This window comes from Hermetia illucens, chromosome 1 (assembly GCF_905115235.1).
Source record: "Hermetia illucens chromosome 1, iHerIll2.2.curated.20191125, whole genome shotgun sequence".
Classification (NCBI taxonomy): Eukaryota; Metazoa; Arthropoda; class Insecta; order Diptera; family Stratiomyidae; genus Hermetia; species Hermetia illucens.
Genome location: NC_051849.1, coordinates 33,424,099 through 33,445,238, shown reverse-complemented (window position 1 = coordinate 33,445,238; position 21,140 = coordinate 33,424,099). Strand labels below are relative to the sequence as shown.

General features: G+C 43.8%; 1 protein-coding gene across 2 annotated transcripts; it reads left to right on the top strand.

Annotated features, from left to right (window-relative positions):
- The first annotated feature begins 6,072 nt into the window (after nt 1-6,072).
- Nucleotides 6,073-20,506, top strand: LOC119658318. 2 transcript variants are annotated; one of them, XM_038065649.1, is made up of 3 exons: nt 6,073-6,414; nt 19,996-20,053; nt 20,114-20,506. In XM_038065649.1, exons 1-3 carry the CDS (start codon nt 6,346-6,348, stop codon nt 20,356-20,358), a joined length of 372 nt encoding a protein of 123 aa, XP_037921577.1. In that variant the 5' UTR covers nt 6,073-6,345; the 3' UTR covers nt 20,359-20,506. The 2 variants fall into 2 exon arrangements, with proteins under 2 accessions (XP_037921577.1, XP_037921586.1); XM_038065658.1 differs by lacking the exon at nt 6,073-6,414 and adding an exon at nt 7,153-7,369.
- Nucleotides 20,507-21,140: the final 634 nt, after the last annotated feature.

The following is a 21,140-nucleotide window of genomic DNA, read 5'->3' as shown; positions in this document are numbered from 1 at the left end:
TTCAGACAAACTGCAAGTGCGACAAAAGGAAGAACTGGAGTCCCTCGGCCCGTGAGATCACCTGAGAACATTGAAGCAGTGAGAGCGTCAATGTTGCGATCGCCACGGCGTTCTGCGCGCAAACACGCATCTGCCCTTGGACTATCCGATCGTTCTGTGAGAAGAATTCTTCGTGATGATCTTCATTTTCATCCCTATAAGATGGCGATAGTGCAGGAACTTTCAGAACGTGACTTCAATTCTCGGATGAACGCGTGTGAGCTTCTTCTTGATGTCGTTCCCGAGGGTGCTATTGTTTTTTTAGCGATGAAGCCCATTTTCATTTGTGTGGGTCGGTTAACAAACAAAACATGCGCTACTGGGCTGACACCAACCCTCGAGAATTGCATCAAAAGCCTTTGCATTCACCCAAAGTCACAGTGTGGTGTGCAATTTCCTCAGCGGGAATTATTCGCCCCTGGTTTTTTGAGAAAAATGAGGTTACAGTGACAGTGAATTCGGACCGGTATGTAAACATGCTACAGAATTTTTTTTTCCCACAGATTTGATCTTAAAAACAATGTAAATAAAAACTTGAGACATGTACCTACATTATAAAAAATAAATAAATATTTTCCGATGCATACAATAATTTTTATTGAGTTTTGAATAAAGGAAGTTATGCCGCCGCACCCTGTATATGAGTAAAAAAAGTGTCATACTAATTGAGGCCTTTCATGTGATACCCCACATGGTTACATTTTATGAAAAAAAATTTTACATCTTCCATTCACATGTATGGGGAGCCCCCTTAAATTTAACACTGCTGTATGTAAAGGGAGCTACAGATCATACACTCTTACCGATTTTTGTGACAATCGGTCAAGTCGTCTCCGAATAAATCGGGTGGGGCGTGACAGACAGACAGCAAGAACTTGTTGGAATCAACTGCAAATTTGTTTTTAAATTATCTCACTGCAAACAGTGGAGGAAGCCGAGAATTTCGGGGGGCTTCCACTAGCAAAACGGCTAGTGGGGAGTCGCCTTTGATGGTTTTTGGCCTTAATGATCCTTTTAGACGGAGTGGTAAATTAATGCGACCGCCTCCAACGAAATCGAGTGAGAAACAGATGTAGGGTCAAAGGAGCAGGAGCGGTGGTGTCAATTCTTTAAATGAGGCTGACGCGTTCACACAGCTGGGATCAATGATCCAAAATCTGATGGAGTACGTTGGTCAGCGAAATAACGTCCAGCACGCTATCAAAGACCAGGTGCGTTCTATTAGGGCGACGTACTTTAATGCTGAAGAGGACGTAAAAGCACGCGGAGAAGGTATACTGCCGAATAGCCAACGGAAAGCGATGATTACCGTAGCAACGCAAACATTTCTTCCCAAGAGGCTTTTTGACAAAGAAGGTATCTAAGGTGAAAGGGACATCTCAGCAATACGCAATAAGCGACAAAAAGATCCCAACGAAGAGGTACAATCACCCCGATTGACAACAAAACGCAAAAAGGAGAAACCAATGCCGGTGCAACCTAGGAAGACAGGAGACGGAAGCTTATTGGCCCACCCAGAAAAGGCTACTAACCACGCCGAAGACTCTACTTGGACTAAAGTAGAAAGTAAGAAACGGCTGCAAAGAAGAGCCAGGGCGGACGCGCTGATCATAACAAAAACCAGTGAGCTGACGTACGCGGAGATTTTGTGTAAAGTAAAAGCAGATACCTCCCTGACTGAACTGAGTGGTAATGTTACGCGTATCAGACGTACGCAGAAAGGTGATCTGTTGCTGGAGCTTAAAGCGGGTGAAGATGTAGGCGAAAGCCTACGGAAAAAATTGAAGTGCCGCTAGGCGAGGCTGCAGCCATCAAAATGAGCAGAGATTCGGTGTGATAGAATATAAGGACTTGGATGAAGTCGCCACGAAGTCCAAGAGCCTTGCAATCTCAATTAGGACTACAATCAGTTAGCGAGGCTAACGTGCTACGACTTAGGAAGACGTACGGCGATACACAGATAGCGTCGATAAGTCTTCCTGTCGAAGCAGCAAAAAAGGCGATAGCAGCAGGCAAAGTTCTTATTGGAAGGGTGGTTTGCCGGATACGAGAGCAAAGTCAAGTGTATAAATGTTTTAAGTGCTGGCAGTTTGCATATTGGCACATTGCGAAAGCCTGTACCACTCACAAGACAGATCTAGTCTGTGCCGTAAGGGTGGAGAAGAAGGCCATTTTGCGAAGGATTGCGACGGAAAGCCCAAATGCGTTCATAAATAAGTACAAATGAAGTTTATGCAACTAAATCTGAATCACTGTCGAGCGGCCCAAGGCCTGTTCTCTCAGAACGTGTTCGAAAATAATGTCGAGATAACTATTGTATGCCAACAATATGAAAATCTGCATAACGGAGTATGGGTAGTTGACAAAAACAGCAAAGCCGTGATATGAAGCTGCGAAAGTCGGGCTATAGAAGATGTGAAAAAACATCCAGAGAACGGATTTACACGTGCCAAGATAGGAGGTGTATATATCTATAGTTGTTGCGCAGCCTCGGGTCTCACGCTGCAGGAATTCACTTTGTTGCTTCAGAAACTATCCTTTGATGCCAGCCGCTACAATCCCGAAATAATTGCCGGCGATTTCAACTCATTGGCAGAAGAATGGGGAAGCAAAAAAACAAATGGAAGGGGGCAAATACTGCTAGAGACATTCTCGCGTTTAAATTTCGTACTTGCGAACTCTTGGGGAGCCAACACATACCGGAGGGGAGAATTACAATCGGTAGTAGACCTCAGTTTCGTCAGTGACATCCTTATCAAAGAAGAGGAAATTTTTGATACAAATTCGTTGAAAATAAGACCCCAGGGTCAGATGGAATCCCGAATATCGCCCTGAAAGTGGAAGCTATGACAGCACCAGGTATGTTTGCCCAAGTTTTTACGGCATGCCTAGGAAAAGGAGAATTCCCCGAGCAATGAAAGCTGCAAAAGTTGATACTTATTTCGAAGCCAGGTAAACCATTGGGTGACCCCTCCTCATATCGACCGATATGTTTGGTTAATACCATTGGTAAACTATTTGAACGAGTATTATACAACAGGCTGCTCGCTGTTGCGGAAAAGGAAGGAGGCCTATCCGACAAGCAATTCGCGTTTCGTAAGGGGAGATCAACCGCCGATGCAATCAGCATGGTGACTGGCCTGGCTCGCGCTGCAATACAAGATGAGAAATGCTGCGCAGTGCTGATACTCGGTGTTAAAAATGCATTCAACACTGCAAAGTGGACGAAAATCGTAGAGGCTCTAACCAAACTACAAGCTCCGAAGTACATTGTACGCATCGTTGTTGCATTTCTCCTTGGAAGAAGATTATATTGCGACTCGGACGATGGGCAGAAATTATTCCCAATGACATGCGGCGTACCACAGGGGTCTGTCTTAGGTCCCTTACTATGGTTAATTATGTACAATGGAGTGCTGATGCTACGCCTTCCTAACGGCGTGACAACCATTGGCCTTGCGGGCGATATCGGGGTAACAATAGTTGCAAAACGCTTAGACGAGATGGAAATCTACGCAAATGAAGCGATATGGGAGATCAATTCCTGGTTGAAAAGTCCACTCTATCAGTTGCTGAACATAAAATGGAACTAGTGCTTGCGGCGCGGCAGGATTCGCGGCATTCGAAATTTATTTCGAATTTGCGAATACCAGCGAACAGTTGACGTCACCGGCGCTCTCCAATCAAATAAGTAGAAAAAAGTGAAGACTAACAAAATGTCTAGCTGGGACTGGAAATCCTAAGGAATAATTAATTAAAAAGCTGTATTCGTTCTTAATTACAATTAAATTGCAAATAAATATAGTGTTCTTAATTACAATATTGGTGACCCCGACGTGATTCACCTTTTGGTGAAGAGCGGCACCTACTGCGGTGTCAGAGGCATCGACAAAAACGGCTAGAGGTGCATCTTGCAGAGGAAATGCCAAGGTGTAGCTTCAGCCAGTTGCTGTCGGAATTTATTGAACGCGCGGACAGCCTCTTCAGACCACACGATCTCTCGTGTATCCTTAGTTTTGGGGCCAGACAAGTACACGTTCAAAACGGATTGGTTTTGGGCGGCCTTGGGCAGGAAACGACGATAGAAGTTTAGCATGCCCAAGACCCTCCGCAAATTCTTTACAGTTTTAGGACGCGGGGAGCTTGTAATCGCTTGCACCTTGTCTGAGTCGGGCTGTATTCCTTCAGGGGAAATGGAGTGTGTTTGAAGGAACTTATTATACATTTCTCAACGTGTAGAACTAACCCGGCCTTAATTAATTATTCAGTCCCAGCTAGACATTTTGTCAGTCTTCACTTTTTTCTACTTATTTGATTGGAAGGCGCCGGTGACGTCAACTGTTCGCTGGTATTCGCAATATTCGAAATAAATTTCGAATGCCGCTACATGCTAATCAGCAAAAGAAGGAAAGACACGATCGTGAAAATTAAAGTTGGTGAACAAACAATTTACTCCGAAGAGTCGCTTAAATATTTGGAAGTAATGATTGACAAAAGGCTCAACTTTAAAAAAACACATTGATTGCGCTGTAACTAAAGCATGTTCCACCGCTGTAACGATCTCGAGGATACTACCGAACATTGGTGGACCTAGACAGAGTTGACGACGTCTTATTTCAAGGGTAGTTAGTTGCGTGCTACTCCACGCAGCTCCAGTTTGGGCAACCATTCTGGAAAACAAATCAAACTGCGGGAAACTAGGAATGGGGTATCGACTAAGTGCTCTCCGGGTATGCAGTGCTTATCGAACAGCATCAGGAGAAGCAGCATATGTACTGGCAGGGACAATTCCCATAGACATCTTGGCAGATGAAAGTTGGCGTCTCTACGAAAAAAATGTATGCAATCGGGAGTCTATTGTACTTCGACGGCAACTAGCACGGCGGGAATCTATCGCAGAATGGCAGAAGAGATGGAACGAGGCACAAACTGGCCGTTGGAGCTATCGTATCATTCCACACATTCGAAGATGGATTGAAAGGAGCCACGGGGAACTAAGCTATGAGCTAACACGGTTTTTAAGTGGACATGGAGGTTATCGGGCTAATCTACATCGATTTGGATACGAAGAGTCACCATGCTGCCCAAGATGTGGTAACGTGGCTCAGAATGCGGAGCATGTTGTATTTGAGTGCCCAAGGTTTAGAGCACACCGAACTGGGCTGGAGGCGATCGCAGACAGGCGCTTATCACCTGAAAATATACTGAAGTTTGTGTTGAAATCAACGGAAGCTTGGAATCAAGTCGTAATTTAGATGAAAATGATTCATCAACAGCTGAGGCATGAAGAACCAGCCCCGCGATGCAATGCTTATAGCAGTCCCATGGGGAGAGTGGAAGAAAAAGGAGGTGGTTTTAGTGAGTAGGAATCTCACATAACTGCATGGCAGGAGCCAGCAGTAGGTTTTGAACCTTTCCACCTTCCAAGGATGAAAAAAAAGGCAGACAGACACCGGATCGATTCTAATAAGGTTTTGTTTCACACAAAACCTTAAAAAACCTCCTCCAAAAAAAAAAAACTGTGAATTGATTTTGATAAGGGATTCTGTTTTACACAAAACCTTAAAAGAAGTTGTGAATTTCAATCGAATACCAAAGCTTAGTGACGGGAGAAAGAGAGAGCTAATACATGCAGATCCAATATCTAACTATGATAGCGTCCACTCTATCTATAAGGATCACTCTTTCCAATAACATACTCCAAAGGTGCCTATCTGGTCTTTACCATAAAAGTCTCCATCTTGTTAAAATTTAGGCAAGCATATGATTTGCATTCCTGAAATACTTCAAATGATACAACGTTCTGCAATCAACATTGCATCTTCGCATCTTCTTGTAATTGCGTTGCCAAGCTATCTTCAGTTTTCATATACCCACTCTGTTACCACCCAAACACCTGAGTGTAAAGTTATTTACGCGACCTTCTGTAAACATATGCGATACCCACGATAGATGATTTTATTGAAAAATATTAAAAGCCTCTTATCAGGGAATAACCGGTCGTTGCAGAGAGGCTTAGCGAGCATCACACGCCTTCTACCCAAGCGTCAACATGCTCCATCAAGTGCTCCCCCAGCTAATTCGTTTGGACGCTCGAACTCTGCAGCCAAGGTGGAGCGCATCTGGTTTCAGTGCTGCAGACAGGTATCCAGCGGATAGACGTGTACTCTGTCGGCTAATTGATTTTGGCGGCATTCCCACGGTACCCGTACTTCCTGCCCCGTCGTATCAGATACAAAGGAGCCAAAACCGCGCAGTGCAGAAGGCGTGGGAAGATATTACAAAAGATCGTTGCATCTAATTGAAATGCAATCTGTGGTGCTAATAGCGGTTCCAGTGGGCATTTTTGTAGCCCTCATATTCATAGTGATAATGGTGAGTGGACTTTCCGTTAGTGGTATCTATCTTAAAACGTGCTTGAATCTGAAGGGTTTCGATAGTGAAACGTGTGCATAATTGGCTTAGAAACTCACGCATTGTCTGAGCTCGTGGTCGGGGTACTCCCACATGAGCCGAGTGCGGATTCACCAGATGTTTTCTGTTTGCGCAAACTGAACTAACAACATCATAACGTCTGCTAAGTGAAGTTCTGAAGACGTGATAATGACGGGCGGTCAATAAGAAATGTGTAAAATTTTACTGAATCAATTCCGGAAAAGTGAGAAATTATTAAAATTTCAACAAGTTTGGAAAGTGATTTTGGAGGACCGGAACTGAAAGCAAACTTGTCAGTAAATATCGAAATTAGGCATGACAAATCCTTAGCACTTTAAACGCTAATTTTAAAGGTGACGCTAGAAGAGGTATTGGGTTGTCCGATAAATACCCCAATGTAACCTGTTATTCCACGAATTATAGGGTGCATACTACCTGTTCTGTTTTTCTTAAAATAAACCAGGGTCACATATGTTCCTAGAAAAATCAAATCTTACGAAATAATGAATTTTTGGCGGTTTGACTACATTTATCAAATTTTTATCTATATCCGTTCAGTGACCGATGCATTACTCAAGTAAGCTTATCGCCGGCCAGCATTGTTCGGATAATTAGCAATTTAAGACAACACAGTAAGTGCTTGGCTGCCTACCGTGATTCTTGCGAAATAAGTCTCAACCCTTCCATAATCCTCGTAGCTCACAATCACGCTTTCTGCAACCGGCATCGGCCAGTGTGGGCCAGTGACTTCTGTGCATGAATCATTTTACGATGAGAAAAGATTTCGATAACTCGTTTGCAGCGCAGGTGATATTGGGGCCTAGAAGAGTTGCGGACAATGAAGAACTCGGGAATTCTTTGTTCTTTCTTACAAGCAATTCCGGCTAACTTTAATGTAAATATGAAATTATAAATTCAACATAGATTTTGAGGCCAACGTTCTCTTTAAATTGGTTCGTTGTAAAGTTGAGCTACTCGACTTATTCTATTTTCAGCACCCCCGTGATTCGCTCCAGTTTATTTGATTTAATTAGAAAAGTTGTGAGTGAATTCAGTCTCTTCATTCTAAAATGAGAGATATTTTCTAACATTTCTGATTAAGAATTCGGTTGGAGTTCAAGGCTTGCAGCCACCTCGAATAGAGTAAGTAAAGTTCCGACTTCTCGATTTATGCACTTCTCTAAAAAATGAATATCACCACCAAACTTGACTCCAAAATATTCCAGCAACAGGTTTCGGTTAGCACTGCAAGTATAGGTGAATGCATTTACGCACAGGGTGTTGGAAACACCTCCCCATCGTCAGAGAGCTAGCCTGGAACCTGCGGAGCCTTCAAATCAGGGAATTCTTTTCACTAATGGGAGGGGAGAGGAGGAAGGGAACTATCAGTTCAAGGAACCCCCTGCCATCCGGCTGCTCCACTAGTCGAGCTCTATTTTCTTAGCAACGAGAAGGACCCGAACGTAATGGGCCTTTTCAATCTTATGCAGGTAAGACTGAAAACCTCCATGCCCACTTAAAAGTTGGGTAAGGAAATAGTCAATCTCACCATGCTTCCGATTCAGCCGCGCACCAAAGTTGCCGAGGAGCCGCGTAGTCCATCTGCCTCTAGCTTCATTTTGTCAAGAGAGTTGCCACTCGTCTAGAGTGCGTTGCCGTTCTTCACGAGCAAGAACCTCCCTTGGCTCATTTCTCTTGCGCTTATATATGGTTTAACGCCCCTTAGCAAGAAGGGCAACGGGGATCACTCCCGCAACCACCATCATGGCCGCTTCAGAGACAGTGCGGCACGCAGACGCCACCCGCAAAGCCCGCTTACTTGCGCGAGACGCTTACGATTTACCTCATTGCCAAGAGCGTCAGAGGTATCTGTGCCGTAGAGCAGAACAGACTGCGTTGAACTCATCAGGAGACGTCGCCTGCTAGACGTGTTTGCCATTAGCGTATTTAACTGCAGCTTTGGTTTGCTCAAAAAAGCTAATCATTCAATCAAGAGTCAACCCGAGGTACTTTACCGGTGGTTTTGACTCGATTATCGACTCGCCGAACGATATGGGACGCAGAGGTCGAATTCTCTTTTTAGTCAGGATGACTACTTCGGTTTTTCCCAGTGCAAGGTTGAAACAATGAGTAATCATCCATCCGCTTACCCGTCGCATCAATATACTGAATCTGCTTTGCGTCTGTTCGACAGTGCGTCCAGCAACAAGCGCCGTAGCATCGTCTGCATAGTCGACCAGGCGCTTCCCTTCTGGTATGTCGAGTTTAAGTAGACTATCATATGTAGCGTTTCTGAGGTCCGGCCCTAGGATGGATCCCTGTGTTGCCTCCGACGTGACCTCCGTCCTCCTCTGACCCTCTAGTGTTTCATAGAGCAGGGAGCGGTTCCTCAGATAGTCCCTCAATATTCGTAAGAGATAGTTCGGCACGTGGAAAGTATTGTCTAGTGTACCTAGAATGTCTTTCCATCTTGCGGAATTAAAGGCGTTTTTGAGGTTAAGCTTTACGAGGAGCATCACTCGTCGAGTTTGGTGGCTATGTGTCTCCACTCGTCGAACGGCATCCACGACTTGCATGACAGCATCAACTGTGGATCTCCCTGCTCTAAAACTAGCAGCGCGTATCGCTTCAGCGAGTCTACTTCTGATGAGCTTTTCGAGCACTCCAGCAGTGTCAAGCATACATAGTGGGCGGTATGAAGCCGGCAACTCGAGGTCGCCTTTCCCTCTGTGGATCAGCGCAAGCCTTGCCACCTTCCAACGAGCAGGGAAAATGTCCTCTTTCAGGCAAGGGTTGAATGTGCCGAGCAGTGGGTCTGGCCGGTTTTGGAATCCGAGTAGTAGGTCTGGCCGAGTTGAATTTACGATAGTGTCGGCTGCAGTGCCACCGCCCCCAGGAATACCCTCCAGCGCGATCCCACCTGTCCCAAGAGTTTCGGCAAACCTTCCGGTGTTCACTTTCGCGACGTTCCAAGCATAGAAAGAACGTCGGGGTTGCGCACACCGAGATTTTGTGTCCACCACTTCCAAGACAATGTATTGATGGTCGCTTACCGAGAAGTCTTCCAGCGACACCAGTGATTCCGACGTGAAGTTTACGTCTGGAATGCTTCCCTCGCAGCCCGGGGTGGATCCAGTGTTTAGAACTACCAGTCCTGTTCTCGCGTCATTTCCAGAATTCGTTTCCCTCTGGAGTCTGTGTGAGGCATTCCCCATTCAAATGCCCTAGCATTGAAGTGATCCCCAACCAGGATCCGCCCATCTGTGTCTAAGATAGCGTCCTCCAAAGCATGAAACCTGTGTCGAAAGTCCGGCATCGTTTCATTCGGTGTAAGTTATATACTAAAAAACGTTATCCCTGAACACCGAATCCAGATAAAGCCGGCCTTGGGTAAGAACCCTAAGGAGGGTGCCATCCCGAACCCAGATGGCAGCGGTACCTGATATATCAGGGTGCCATGAAACTGGGTCCTTGCTTTGGTACTGCTCACTGATGAGTACTAAATCAGCTTTGGTCTCCGCAGCGAACTGCGCTAGTAGCTCGTGAGCGATTGCACTCCGGTGCATATTGAATTGTAGGATGTGAATCATGTTGACCGCGTCCTTGTTCTTTTCAATTCTGCTCTGAAAACTGGACACCGCACCGAGCCCGCGGTGTGCACAACGTTCTCATCAATCGCGCCACGGTCCCTGCATAGGACGCAGCTTTCCTTCTCGGATGTGTGCCCATAATCCAAACATCTGTAACATTTCATTGGGGCGGTCCGGATTCGTATCCTACACACTACCCAACCAATTCTGATTTTCCCGCTGTTTAGAAGCGGGAGTTCGCAGAGGTGATACCAATCCGGGCATTGGTTACCTCCGAATATTCGCGTTTGATGGCCTCTTCTATCTCGTTCTTTTCTGTGAGGCAGTCAATGTCTCGGATTTCCAGAGAAAACGGGTTCCAGGCTGCAAACCAAAGCTTTTTCTCCCAGAAAACCCTTGACTGCTTCACAGAACGTAACTTTATTTATTGTCTTCGGGCCTAGTTCGACTAGGACTCAGGGCTCTTGCTTTTTCATTGGTAACAACCGTTCTCGTAGTGCCCCGATTCCCCTTGCAACACCTCCGTGTTGCAAATTTGAAGAAACCGCCAATTCTCTTTTTCTCACTTCTGAGACCCGTTCTCCCGGGTGGTGTACTTCCAAGAGAGTCTATATAGACTCAACTCTGGAGTTCGTGAAAGTATCATCCGGTTTTCTAAGAGAGTCCAACCTGGCTGATATTTTTGTTCAGAAATTGAGTGGGAAGCCCCCTTAGGTTTACCTTGGAATCATCAACGTTTGCAAATATAGGCTATACTGTAGAGCATGACACTACCAAGTTTGGTGGAAATTGCACTATTACTAACAGAGTTACAATAGGTCAAAGTTGACACTTTTGTGCAAATTTAGTGCATTCTAAGACTTTCAATGAAAGTGTCCATTCAAATATGTTTATATAAGCAATACACAAAACCTTTCATACCTGAGGCGTTTGGCTTCCGGTTTCCCGACCTGTTTGTCGGCGTTCGCTTTTGATCTCAGAAGCTATGGACCAGATTATGGACTGCATTTCCTCAGGATATCATCAATACCCGTCGCTTTAATGTTTTCCTGGCTCCTGATATCCTGGATGTTATTTTAAAAGCAAATTTCTCGTTGGCAGATTTATTACAAAATGCAATTTGTCCTACATCATGAGAACTTCCCCTTTGTAAAAATTATGTAAAAGCGACAAATGCTCCTCCGGAAATTGAGAAATATTCAACTTTATGTTGGAAATTACTCCTTTAATTTTGAAATAAATGGCCTCACTTCACCCCAGTATTGTTTTGAAAAACAATTACCATTTTTTTTGGAAGATAGTTAGATATCTCCGTGTTAAAATCTATTTTTTGCCTTTAGAAAAAGACCCCACAATGTCTGTAATGCCGGTCACAATGAACTCTGCTAGACTCTACTCATATCATTAAGTGATAAACAACAAATTCATTATCACTTCAATGTTTGATTTTGTTGATTAAAAATCTAGAAATATTCAATTTCGACCACTTACCATTGGACAAAGATCAGTGTCATGGAAAATTTATGACAAAAAGCATTTTGGCAGCAGATAAAGTTTCGCGTATTTCTGGAAACAATACTAAAACAGCTTCTGAAAATTCCTGGACTTTTATCAGAAAATCAGGAAGTATACATAACATATGCACTTTTTAAGGGTTTTTGTAAACCGCTAGGTCTCCTTCCGTCTACTCACGGGGTTCGTAACCGCGCCTTCCTCGCTTTTTCTGCTTTTCGCAATTTATCCTGGATTACTGCGATCATGGAATTGATCGCATCCCAGTCTTCCTGACAAGCTACCATTCTCCAGACAAAATTTTCCGGTGATAGCAGAGTTTCCTCTAGTTTCCTCCTTCCTTCCACAGAACTAGGACACTGGAAGAATACGTGCGCTGAGTCCTCTAGGACCCCGTCGCAGTTTGGACAATTAGGCGAGGTGTCCAATTTAAACCTGTACAGGTATTGACTGTATCCTCCATGGCCGGTGAGAAACTGAGTGAAATGAGGGATCAACCTGTAAGTTCCACGACCCTTTTCTGACTGGTTACATCGCTGTTACCATCTGCTTATGGATCTCTTCCTTTCGGCTTTTTACACCTGCAATAAGGGAGAGATGGACCTGGTGTTCTAAATGTTCATCATTTCGGTTGCCAGGATGTCAATCGGCATCATTCCCGAGATGACGAACGTTGCATCGTCGACGATCCTCAAGGCAGAACACACCCTTAAGGATGTTTTTCTGTAAACCGTACTCAGTTTATGTGTATTGCCTCAAATCTACAGCGCTTTTCCCCAAACTGGGACTGCATACAGCAAGATAGAACTCACCACCCTGGTTATGAGCAGCCTCCAAGTATGCCGCGGGCCTCCTACGTTCGGCATCATCCTTGCCAAATATATACTGGTGGTGGCGCTTAGTGATGAGGACCGCTTCCGTCTTTTCTTCAGCGAGTGCCAGTCCAGCACTCTCTAACCAAGCCTTAACAACACTGATTGCTTTGCTTGAGTACAACTCAGCATCCTCGAGATGCTTTGCGACCACAACCAGTGCTATATCATCGGCGTAACCCACCACCGTGGCCTCTTCCGAAACCGGAAGGTTAAATGCATCATTATACATGATGTTCCACGGTAGTGGGCCCAGCACAGAGCCCTGTAGGACCCCCACGAAGACAACGTACTCCTTAGGTCCATCATCGGTATTATACCACAGTGTCCGCTCTAATAGCCGCGAGGTAGAAGGGAACACCAATCGTCGCCAGAGACTTTCGTATAAGGTTTCAATTGGCCGAGTTGAATGCATTCCTCACATCCAGGGTCACCACCACACAATATTTGCTGGTACAACCCCTTCCGTGAATTGCATTTTCGGCCAAGCCAGTAACCATTTTGATGGCATCAATGGTTGATCTGGCTTTTTCGAACCGATACTGCCTATTTGAAAGCCTCCTTGGCCCGCTCCAACATTTTCCCCATAGTATCTAGAAGACATATGGGTCTATAGGAGGACGGTTCCCCTGGAGGTTTGCCAGCCTTAGGCAACAGCACCAGCTTCCGCCGCTTCCATGGTGCAGGAAAGATACCCTCGGACATGCACGTTTCGAACAGCTCCACGAACATATCCGGTTTACATTTGACGGCAAGTTTGAGAGCCTTATTCGGTATACCGTCCAGACCCGGGGCTTTGCTGTCGCCTATTCCACTGCAGATCTCCAGCAGCACGTCCCTGGTGGCTGGTGGAATCGGCGTCACATTCGGCGCTGGAAGGTGTCAGTACCCCCTCTTGTTGGAAAAATAACCCCTGGATTATTTTCAACAAGAGTATAGGGCACGTGATCTACGGAGATGTTCGGCCTCTGAATCGTCCTGTCACGATTTTATAGGCGCTACCCCACGGTTTTATGTCCGCTTCCAAACAGAGCTCCTTAAAACATTCCCTCTTACTCCGCTGTATGGCGAGCTGGAGGTTCTTGCGAGCTTCTCTATAGGCATACTCCTTTTGCCCTTGATCAATCCTACCTATTGCCTTCTGAGCCGTTCGTCAGGCTCTGTGGCAAATCGATCGAAGGCTGGCAAATTCACTATTCCACCAATAATTGGGTCTTTTAGTGGGGAATGAGCATCTCCTAGACATCGATGCGTCACATGCTTCAGAGATGCTCTGTGTGGCATGGAGAGCTCTATCCGTGGTGCCTGCTTTGCTACGCAAGTCTAGCCACACCTCCATGAATGTTTGCTCACCCATCGCTTTTGCAGATCATCCTGGTGTTTTTTTTGGGTTTCGGTTTCCGGGGGGCGGGTCTCCTGCATGGTGGTCGCTGTACGTGAAGTCCTCGCTAACTTGTCAGGACATGTCACGTGCTAACGCAGGGCTAACAAAAGTCAGATCTACAACTGAACCAGTTCCCCGTTTCCGGTAAGTATTTACATCGCCTTCGTTGGCTGTCTGTCTGTCTGTCCGTCACACGCAATTTTCTCGGGCACGGTTGTAGCAATTGACACCAAATTTGGTAGAAAGGTGGGAACTGTGAACGCTCACGCATATAGGGAGTTACATCCTTTTATATCGAATTTAAGAGGGGGGGGGGCGTCCCCATACATGCAAAAGCGGGGTTTACATTTTTTGTTTTCATCAAATATAATCATGAAGGTCTCAGTTAGTACTTTTCGAAGTCGGTCTTAGTTTTGACATTTGGTGGAAAGGTGGGGAGTGCCGGGGGTTGAAAGTGATAATTTCTTTAACGGATCCATTCTCAGAAATTACTTAACCGAAAAATCTAACTCTGCACTGAAGAAAGGAACAAGTTGTTCCCGAAATGTCGATATTTGCTGAATAGAAAAAATCTACTAGCGACGGAGACGGTGTCGAATTTTAATTCCTACTCCCTTTCAAGATAGTCCGTCTAATCATGAAATCCATTCTGGAAATGGGCACCATTGCACCATTTTTCAGTGAAGTGTCATCTATTGAAAATTGTCCCCTAAATATTAAACGTTAAAGATAAGTAACAATATCAAACTGATAACGTTGGACAGCAATTTCTATAAGGAAGTAAGTACAGGCAAATGTAACCCACTCATAACGGAGAAATGCTCAATATTGCATTTTAGATAAAAGTCGATATCAATACCTTTTTGTCGTTATGTCTACAAAACCTCTTATCTACGAGTATTAATTACGAAACACCAGAGTAATATAGGGTATCGATCTTTTTTGAATTTTCATTAGTTTTAAGCATGTTCTCCCCCGAGTTTCCGGCGGCTGATAAGGAATTTAGGATAAGTCATGTGATCTTTCCAATTTGTTGAGGACTATTTTCGTTCGAAAACAACCGAAAGCAATTAATACTTTTCAACATGTTCTCGCGTATAAATGAATGAATGACAGGCACCTCTGATTTCTAGCAGTTCTTATCTCCGATCCAAATAATGAACAATGCCCAATTTTTCTGTAATTTAAATCGCATAATGGTTTTTATCAGGTTTTTTGAAATTAATTTAAATCTACCCAGGATTGAAAGAATAAAAGTTAATTTGGACATTCTTAAAGGTTTAGTATTTAATGATAATTGTGTGTGTTTGAATTTATTATCGACTTAAAACTGCGTATGAAGCTGTATTAATGGCTTAACTAATGATAGTTGACGAATTTTCATAATTGCGGAAATACAGGAACTGAGTCTAATTATAAAAATTAATATACATTCACTCCGTACATATGCATTCATTTTATCATATATGATACATGCCCATGCTATGTGGTAGTAAATATATTTTGCCTAGCGGGGTCTTCTCGGTGAATTGCGAAATGTTTGTGTCTTGCCTCGAAGCAGCTGAACGTATGTGGCCTGGGTGCGTCTGAGATGACTTGTTCGGGAAAGTACCGCTGATGTTTATTTTTGCTTTTGACGACTGTTGAATAGGGTTTGGGAAAAGTTGATTGAAGATTGGAAATTAATTTGTCGCAAAAGTATTGGGGATTGAGAATGAAATTGAAAGTAGTAGACCTGAAAGAGTTGGATAGGAGGATTTTCCGTAAAAAATTGTAAAATATTTGAAATAATTAGACGGTTTTTGATTTCTCGCTAATATCTTTATTCTGCAAAACCGTCTAATTATTTCAAATAGTTTAATCGTTAGAAACACTGCAAGATTACACTTAGATGGGTTGTAAAAGTCAACCTGCAGAGATTTTTCAATATCTTGTCATGTTACATTTTTTGGTGAATATTCTTCAATACTCTTCAGATGCCGGTTTCCCGATTTCGCCTGAATAAAGAAAAAGAAACTTTCGTGATTTGAGTGAAAAAATTGATGTCCGAATCGCCTCGAAGATTTTTGGGTGACATTACTCCGGACTTTCGTTATCGAATCATGTTCAAAATTCAATTGGCGGTTCATTTCAAGCCAAGGTTTAAATTTGTTTATAAAATGTGTAATGAACTAATCGGATTGAGATGGTCAGATGACCATCACGGGTGGCCGAGGACAACCTAGAGGAGCTATTCCCAAAACCTAAAAAGATGGCAAAATTGACCATGAAGGGCCATCCAAGCGCTCGATTGATACGTGCTTGCTTGCCACTATGCTAGCCAGACTCGGGAATGTGGGGGTCCTTTGAGCGCTTCACGTGCCATTATACAAAATTCTCTGTCTATACCAGTCCGTGGTTTCGCAGGATGTCAAGGAAGGGAGGGAACCTTAGAAATCGGTCCTCAATAAACATCTGAAGCAAAAGAAACAGGGATCGAGACTGTGATCCGTCATCGATCTTCCATCTCGACAGTGACCCTTTGGGTTCGGAGAATTACGGCCCAACCCGCGCGGTCGAGTCGTTGTCTTTTTTTTATTGTCATTTTTTAGGTTTTAACTTGCGTTTTGGTTTATCTCGTTAGACTGACACGAATCTCCATGTTTTTGTGGTTATTTTCAAAATCCGGTGTGGACCCACGCACTGGTATAGACACGTGAATTTTCTATTCTCGATCAAAGCGCTCAAAGGACCCCATAGTACACAATCGTGAGCCTGGCTAGCACAGAGGCGTGCAAGTACGTGTCGACCAAGCGCTAGGATGGAGCTTTAATATTTGCGAGCGGACTTTCGCGGTCAATTTCGCCATCTTTTTAGGTTCTTGGGATAGCTCTTCCCTCTAGGTCGTCCTCGGCCACTGATGATGGTCGTCTGACCATCTCAATCCCATTACTTCATTAGAAATTACCACCCAGAATTTGCAATGAAATTTTAGCGCTTTGTCGATACAACTAAAGATGTTGATGTGTGCAGGACGGTTCAACGTTCACGAGGATCCAGCAAAGAAATGTCATTGGCGCCCACGTTGTGCCTCAGTGTACCTTCAGTATTTGTACGCGAACCATCACGGCAAATTTCGTCATTTCTTTAGGGTTTTGGAATAACTCTGCTTTCTTTAGTCAATTCGAATGGCATTTGACCATTACTCAATACAATGTGTGAGAAACACTAAAAACCCAGGGAACAACGAGAAAATCGACAGGTTGGTATAAACTTTTAGGTAGAGGCCTAATGCATCAACCACAATTATGTTTCACATTTTATTAGGGCATTTTAGGTGCAATCCTTACATAATGCTTTCTGGTGTATTGTTACGGTGTTAAAATGAAGTCATCTAGCACGCTCTAATGAACGTCGATGTTGGGGAGGTGCAGAATAATCACCCGGGTTGTTGATGATCAACCACGAGGGTAGAGCTATTCCAAAAACAATGAGAAGAGAAGCGGCAAAAGTTTACAGTGCAGGCTTACCAGCACATAAATGGAACTCAACTGAATCTTCCCTTTAAAATGCGCTTGTACGTCTCTGCATTAGCCCTGCTCAGAAATGAGGGGGGGGGGGTCCTTTTTACTTCATATATCCTTTACCTAGTGCATTGGCATCACATCTACATCTATACGAAGTGACGTCAAACTGGTAATAACGCCACAATGACGACTCTAAGACGTGGATGGGACCGGAAAATGTCTGGATCTGGTGCTGCTATTTAGGAAGGTGATCAATAACCGATTGTATCTTCAATATGATCTAGAACCTGTGCGGCTCCCTTTCATCCTCGTCATCTCTTCATCAGTGTGTTATAAGATGCTCCAAAGCTGAAAAGGAACAAAGAAAGCTTCTGCTAGAGGCTAGAGAACGTTGGAAGAATGGAGATCCTTATTGATAAGAAAAGACTTAAAATTATTGACAAATTTTATAATTGGTTCATATTTATCAGCGAGAGAGCAGGTTGCCATCTCCTGTGGTTGTTTACGTTAGGAGAGAAAGAATTGTTATCCCCGCGAATTGACCTGGATCGATGCTAACGTATCTTGGAGTCAGTCCACCATCTCAAGATATAATTGAAGTTAGTTATTCTCCACAAAAAGTGCAACCACGCAACTCACGCTCTTAATCAAACAAAGGGTAAATTTAAATCTCCCGAAATCATCTTCCCAGGGAGGATAATGTATTCCCTGGAAGTAATTTCTATATTCTAGAAGGACTAAGTAGGAAAGTTAAATTATCGTTACGTGGGGAAAAAATTTCGCGCATTGCTGAACAGTGTCATCGATTTCGAAGAACTTATAGTTCCGTCCAGACGTCGCAAAATTCGGTAAATGCCCCTAGCCTGGGCTTCCCTCAAGAATTTGTCCAAACTGGAACTGATAGCTTCCCTCGATCAAGACTCATTGTCACACTCTTTATTCGGTTCTTAAGTAGCAATTGAATTGAACTTTCTTTCTTTCTGTAACACTAATATATTACACTCGCAGAGGCTCCTCATATTTCTTCCTCATAGGCTCGCAATCCAATCTATCATTTTCCGAATTTATTCAATTGCCGTTTTTCCGTTCTTCCAAAGGAAATGTCTTTTGAAAAACACTTCAAATCGGTTTTTTCTCTATTAAACCGGTATCTCGTTCAGGGTACCTCGAAAACATGTCACTGTTTGAAGTTTTCGACCGATGCTGGCGGTCACTTTTCATGTGCCCTTTCCCTATAACAGAACAGTATTAATCGATGATAAAGAACTTGAATTTGAAAAAGACGACTTACGGTACCGTCCAGAATGAGCGGACTTATCAGACGTTACCTCACATATGCCCTGGAAGTGGCGTGACTGAAGTAGACCCCAGACGTACGAAAACTGCCTTGTTCAGGCCCATGGTTGGACGAAGCGGGCCTCTTTGTTTAAGGATATATGAACTGGACTCTCCCCGTTTATCAGCAAGGATTTCATGATCAAGCTTGATGCTAAAATTTCGCACCTCGGGCATTGGAAGAATACGTGCACTGGGTCCTCCGGGACCCCATCGTAATTTGGACAAACATGTGAGGTGTCCAATTTAAACCTATGCAGGTGTTGGACGGCCAGCTTATGTACAGTTCTGTTCCCCTAACTGGGACTGCATACTCTATGAAACTCACCACATGCCGCGGCCCTCGGCATTCGGCATCATTCTTGCCACAGCCGTATTGTTTGTGGATGTCTTTTCGCAAGTACTCTAAGTGCAGCTAGAAATTGAGCTTCGCATCTATCATCACCCCCAAGTATTTGATGACTTGCATGTAAGTGATGATATGACTACCAATTCTAATGCGAGCGAAATTTATCTTTCGGCGCTTGGTGATCAGGACTGCAATCTAGAGTTAGCCTCGCATGGGTACAACTCATTATCCTCAAAATGCTTTTCAACCCCAACCAGTTCATTGTCGTCGGCGTATTCAACCACCGTGGCCTGCTCTGGAAATGGAAGATTAAGATTGCCAACAGATCGGTTGTGGTTACTGCCGAAATTGCCGATCCATACACACATCTCCAAAAGGTGTTAATGGTTCTCTCTTCCTGAGGAAAAAGTTCCTTGATGGCTTCCCGCAAGAAAGTAGGGCATGTGATCTGCGAGGATGCCCGGCCTCTGAATCGTTCCATCATAACTCATAGCGCTCCGTCACGGGTTAACATCCGCCTCAGAGCAAAGCTCCTTAAAATATTCACTTTTGCTCCGTTGGATTGTCAGCCTTAGATTTTGCGGGTTTCCTTGCATGCATGCAGTTTTTGCACATACTCGACTCTATCTGCTGCCTTCGTCCGGATCAGTGGCAGGCTGATCGAAGGCTGGGCAATTCAGTTTGGTCTAATATCGGGGAATGTACATCTCGTAGACATGGATGCGCCACATGCCTTTGAGATACATTGTTTCACAGGGCGAGCTTTTCCATCTATTCTGGGCCCCGAGAAAACTGCGGTCCCGGGAGGAGTCCCTCTCTTTCCAGCTTCCTCTCGTCAGACTCGATTATGGAAACTAGTAATGACCTTCAGAATCCACGCGCTTTTTAGGATGAGTTCGTTTTTGTATTTTTATAATAACTTTTATTGTATCGATTCTAGTCACCATTTATTAATTCCCTATTATCTTTACAGTATACATGGAAGGAACATGATAAACACAAAAAATGTCGATCACCACAGCAACCACAACGTAAGTGCATCACGTTACATACTTTCAAAAACATAACATTTATTATTCCCATTTTTTCAGGTCCTGCCGCTGTACCGACTACCACATTAGTTTATACGATTCCTACAATAAGACAACTCGAAGTAATGTTCCCCAATTTTACGGAAGTCACCCTGGTTCAATGCAGCGACCAGTTACCGCCTTCTTACGCAGATGTTTCAATGCCTCCTCCCAGTTATGATCAAATTCAAATTGACGTCCGATTCTTGAATGACAAGAAAGTAGTTGACCATGGAAATTCGAACGAGCAAAATCCGATCACGTAGTAGATAACACGTAATTAGGGACATCTAGTTCGTGTTTATTTAAGCTCTTAGTTTTTAACTAGAAGATTGTGATTTAAATAATTTATTTATAAATTAGAATTAATACATAAGGACCACATACATTCATAATACATAATGTTTTTCACGACTGGTGTCTTTTATTTTTTCCAAATCAGTTTGCAAGGGTGACGAAGACCAGACGATAATTTTGAACATTCTTATTTAAAAACAGATTCTTCAAACGATGTAGTATTAAACTCATTTTGAAGTTTTCTCCGATTATTTAGCGCGAAATATTTCTTGAACGCCCCACTCCTTACACTTCTCTGGGGTTAATCATATCTGACAACGTTATCCGGAGAGAACTCCCCTGCGTCTGAACACAGTTCCCATTCCACTTTCCACAAGAAAAAAAGTTATGATCAGCGCGTCGCCTTCCACTTTATTGCAAAACACAGTAGATTGTGGTTTGCCAACCTTGTGTATAAAAGACTGGTAACTTCCATACCCGCTTAGAAACTGGATAAGGAAACAATCAATCATCAGCATGTTTTCGGTACATGCCGCTGGCCTAACTTTCCGATGAGCAGCTAAGGCCATCTGCCTTTTGGCTCATTTTCCCCAAGATAGTTTAGACTTATTCAGTAGGAAATGATGTTCTTCGGGAATAACTACCTCCCTTGAGTCTTTTTCCTTGCGCTTGTAAGTTATTTCACATTTCTTAGTAAGAAGGGAAACGGAACTCACTGCGTCACACTCATGAGAAGAGATCTCTTGTTAAA

Coding starts and splice junctions, on each gene's coding strand:
- LOC119658318 (XM_038065649.1), top strand. CDS start 6,346: ATGCAATCTGTGGTGCTAATAGCGGTTCCAGTGGGCATTTTTGTAGCC. Junction 6,415..19,995: donor TCATATTCATAGTGATAATG/GTGAGTGGACTT, acceptor TTATCTTTACAG/TATACATGGAAGGAACATGA. Junction 20,054..20,113: donor ATCACCACAGCAACCACAAC/GTAAGTGCATCA, acceptor CCATTTTTTCAG/GTCCTGCCGCTGTACCGACT.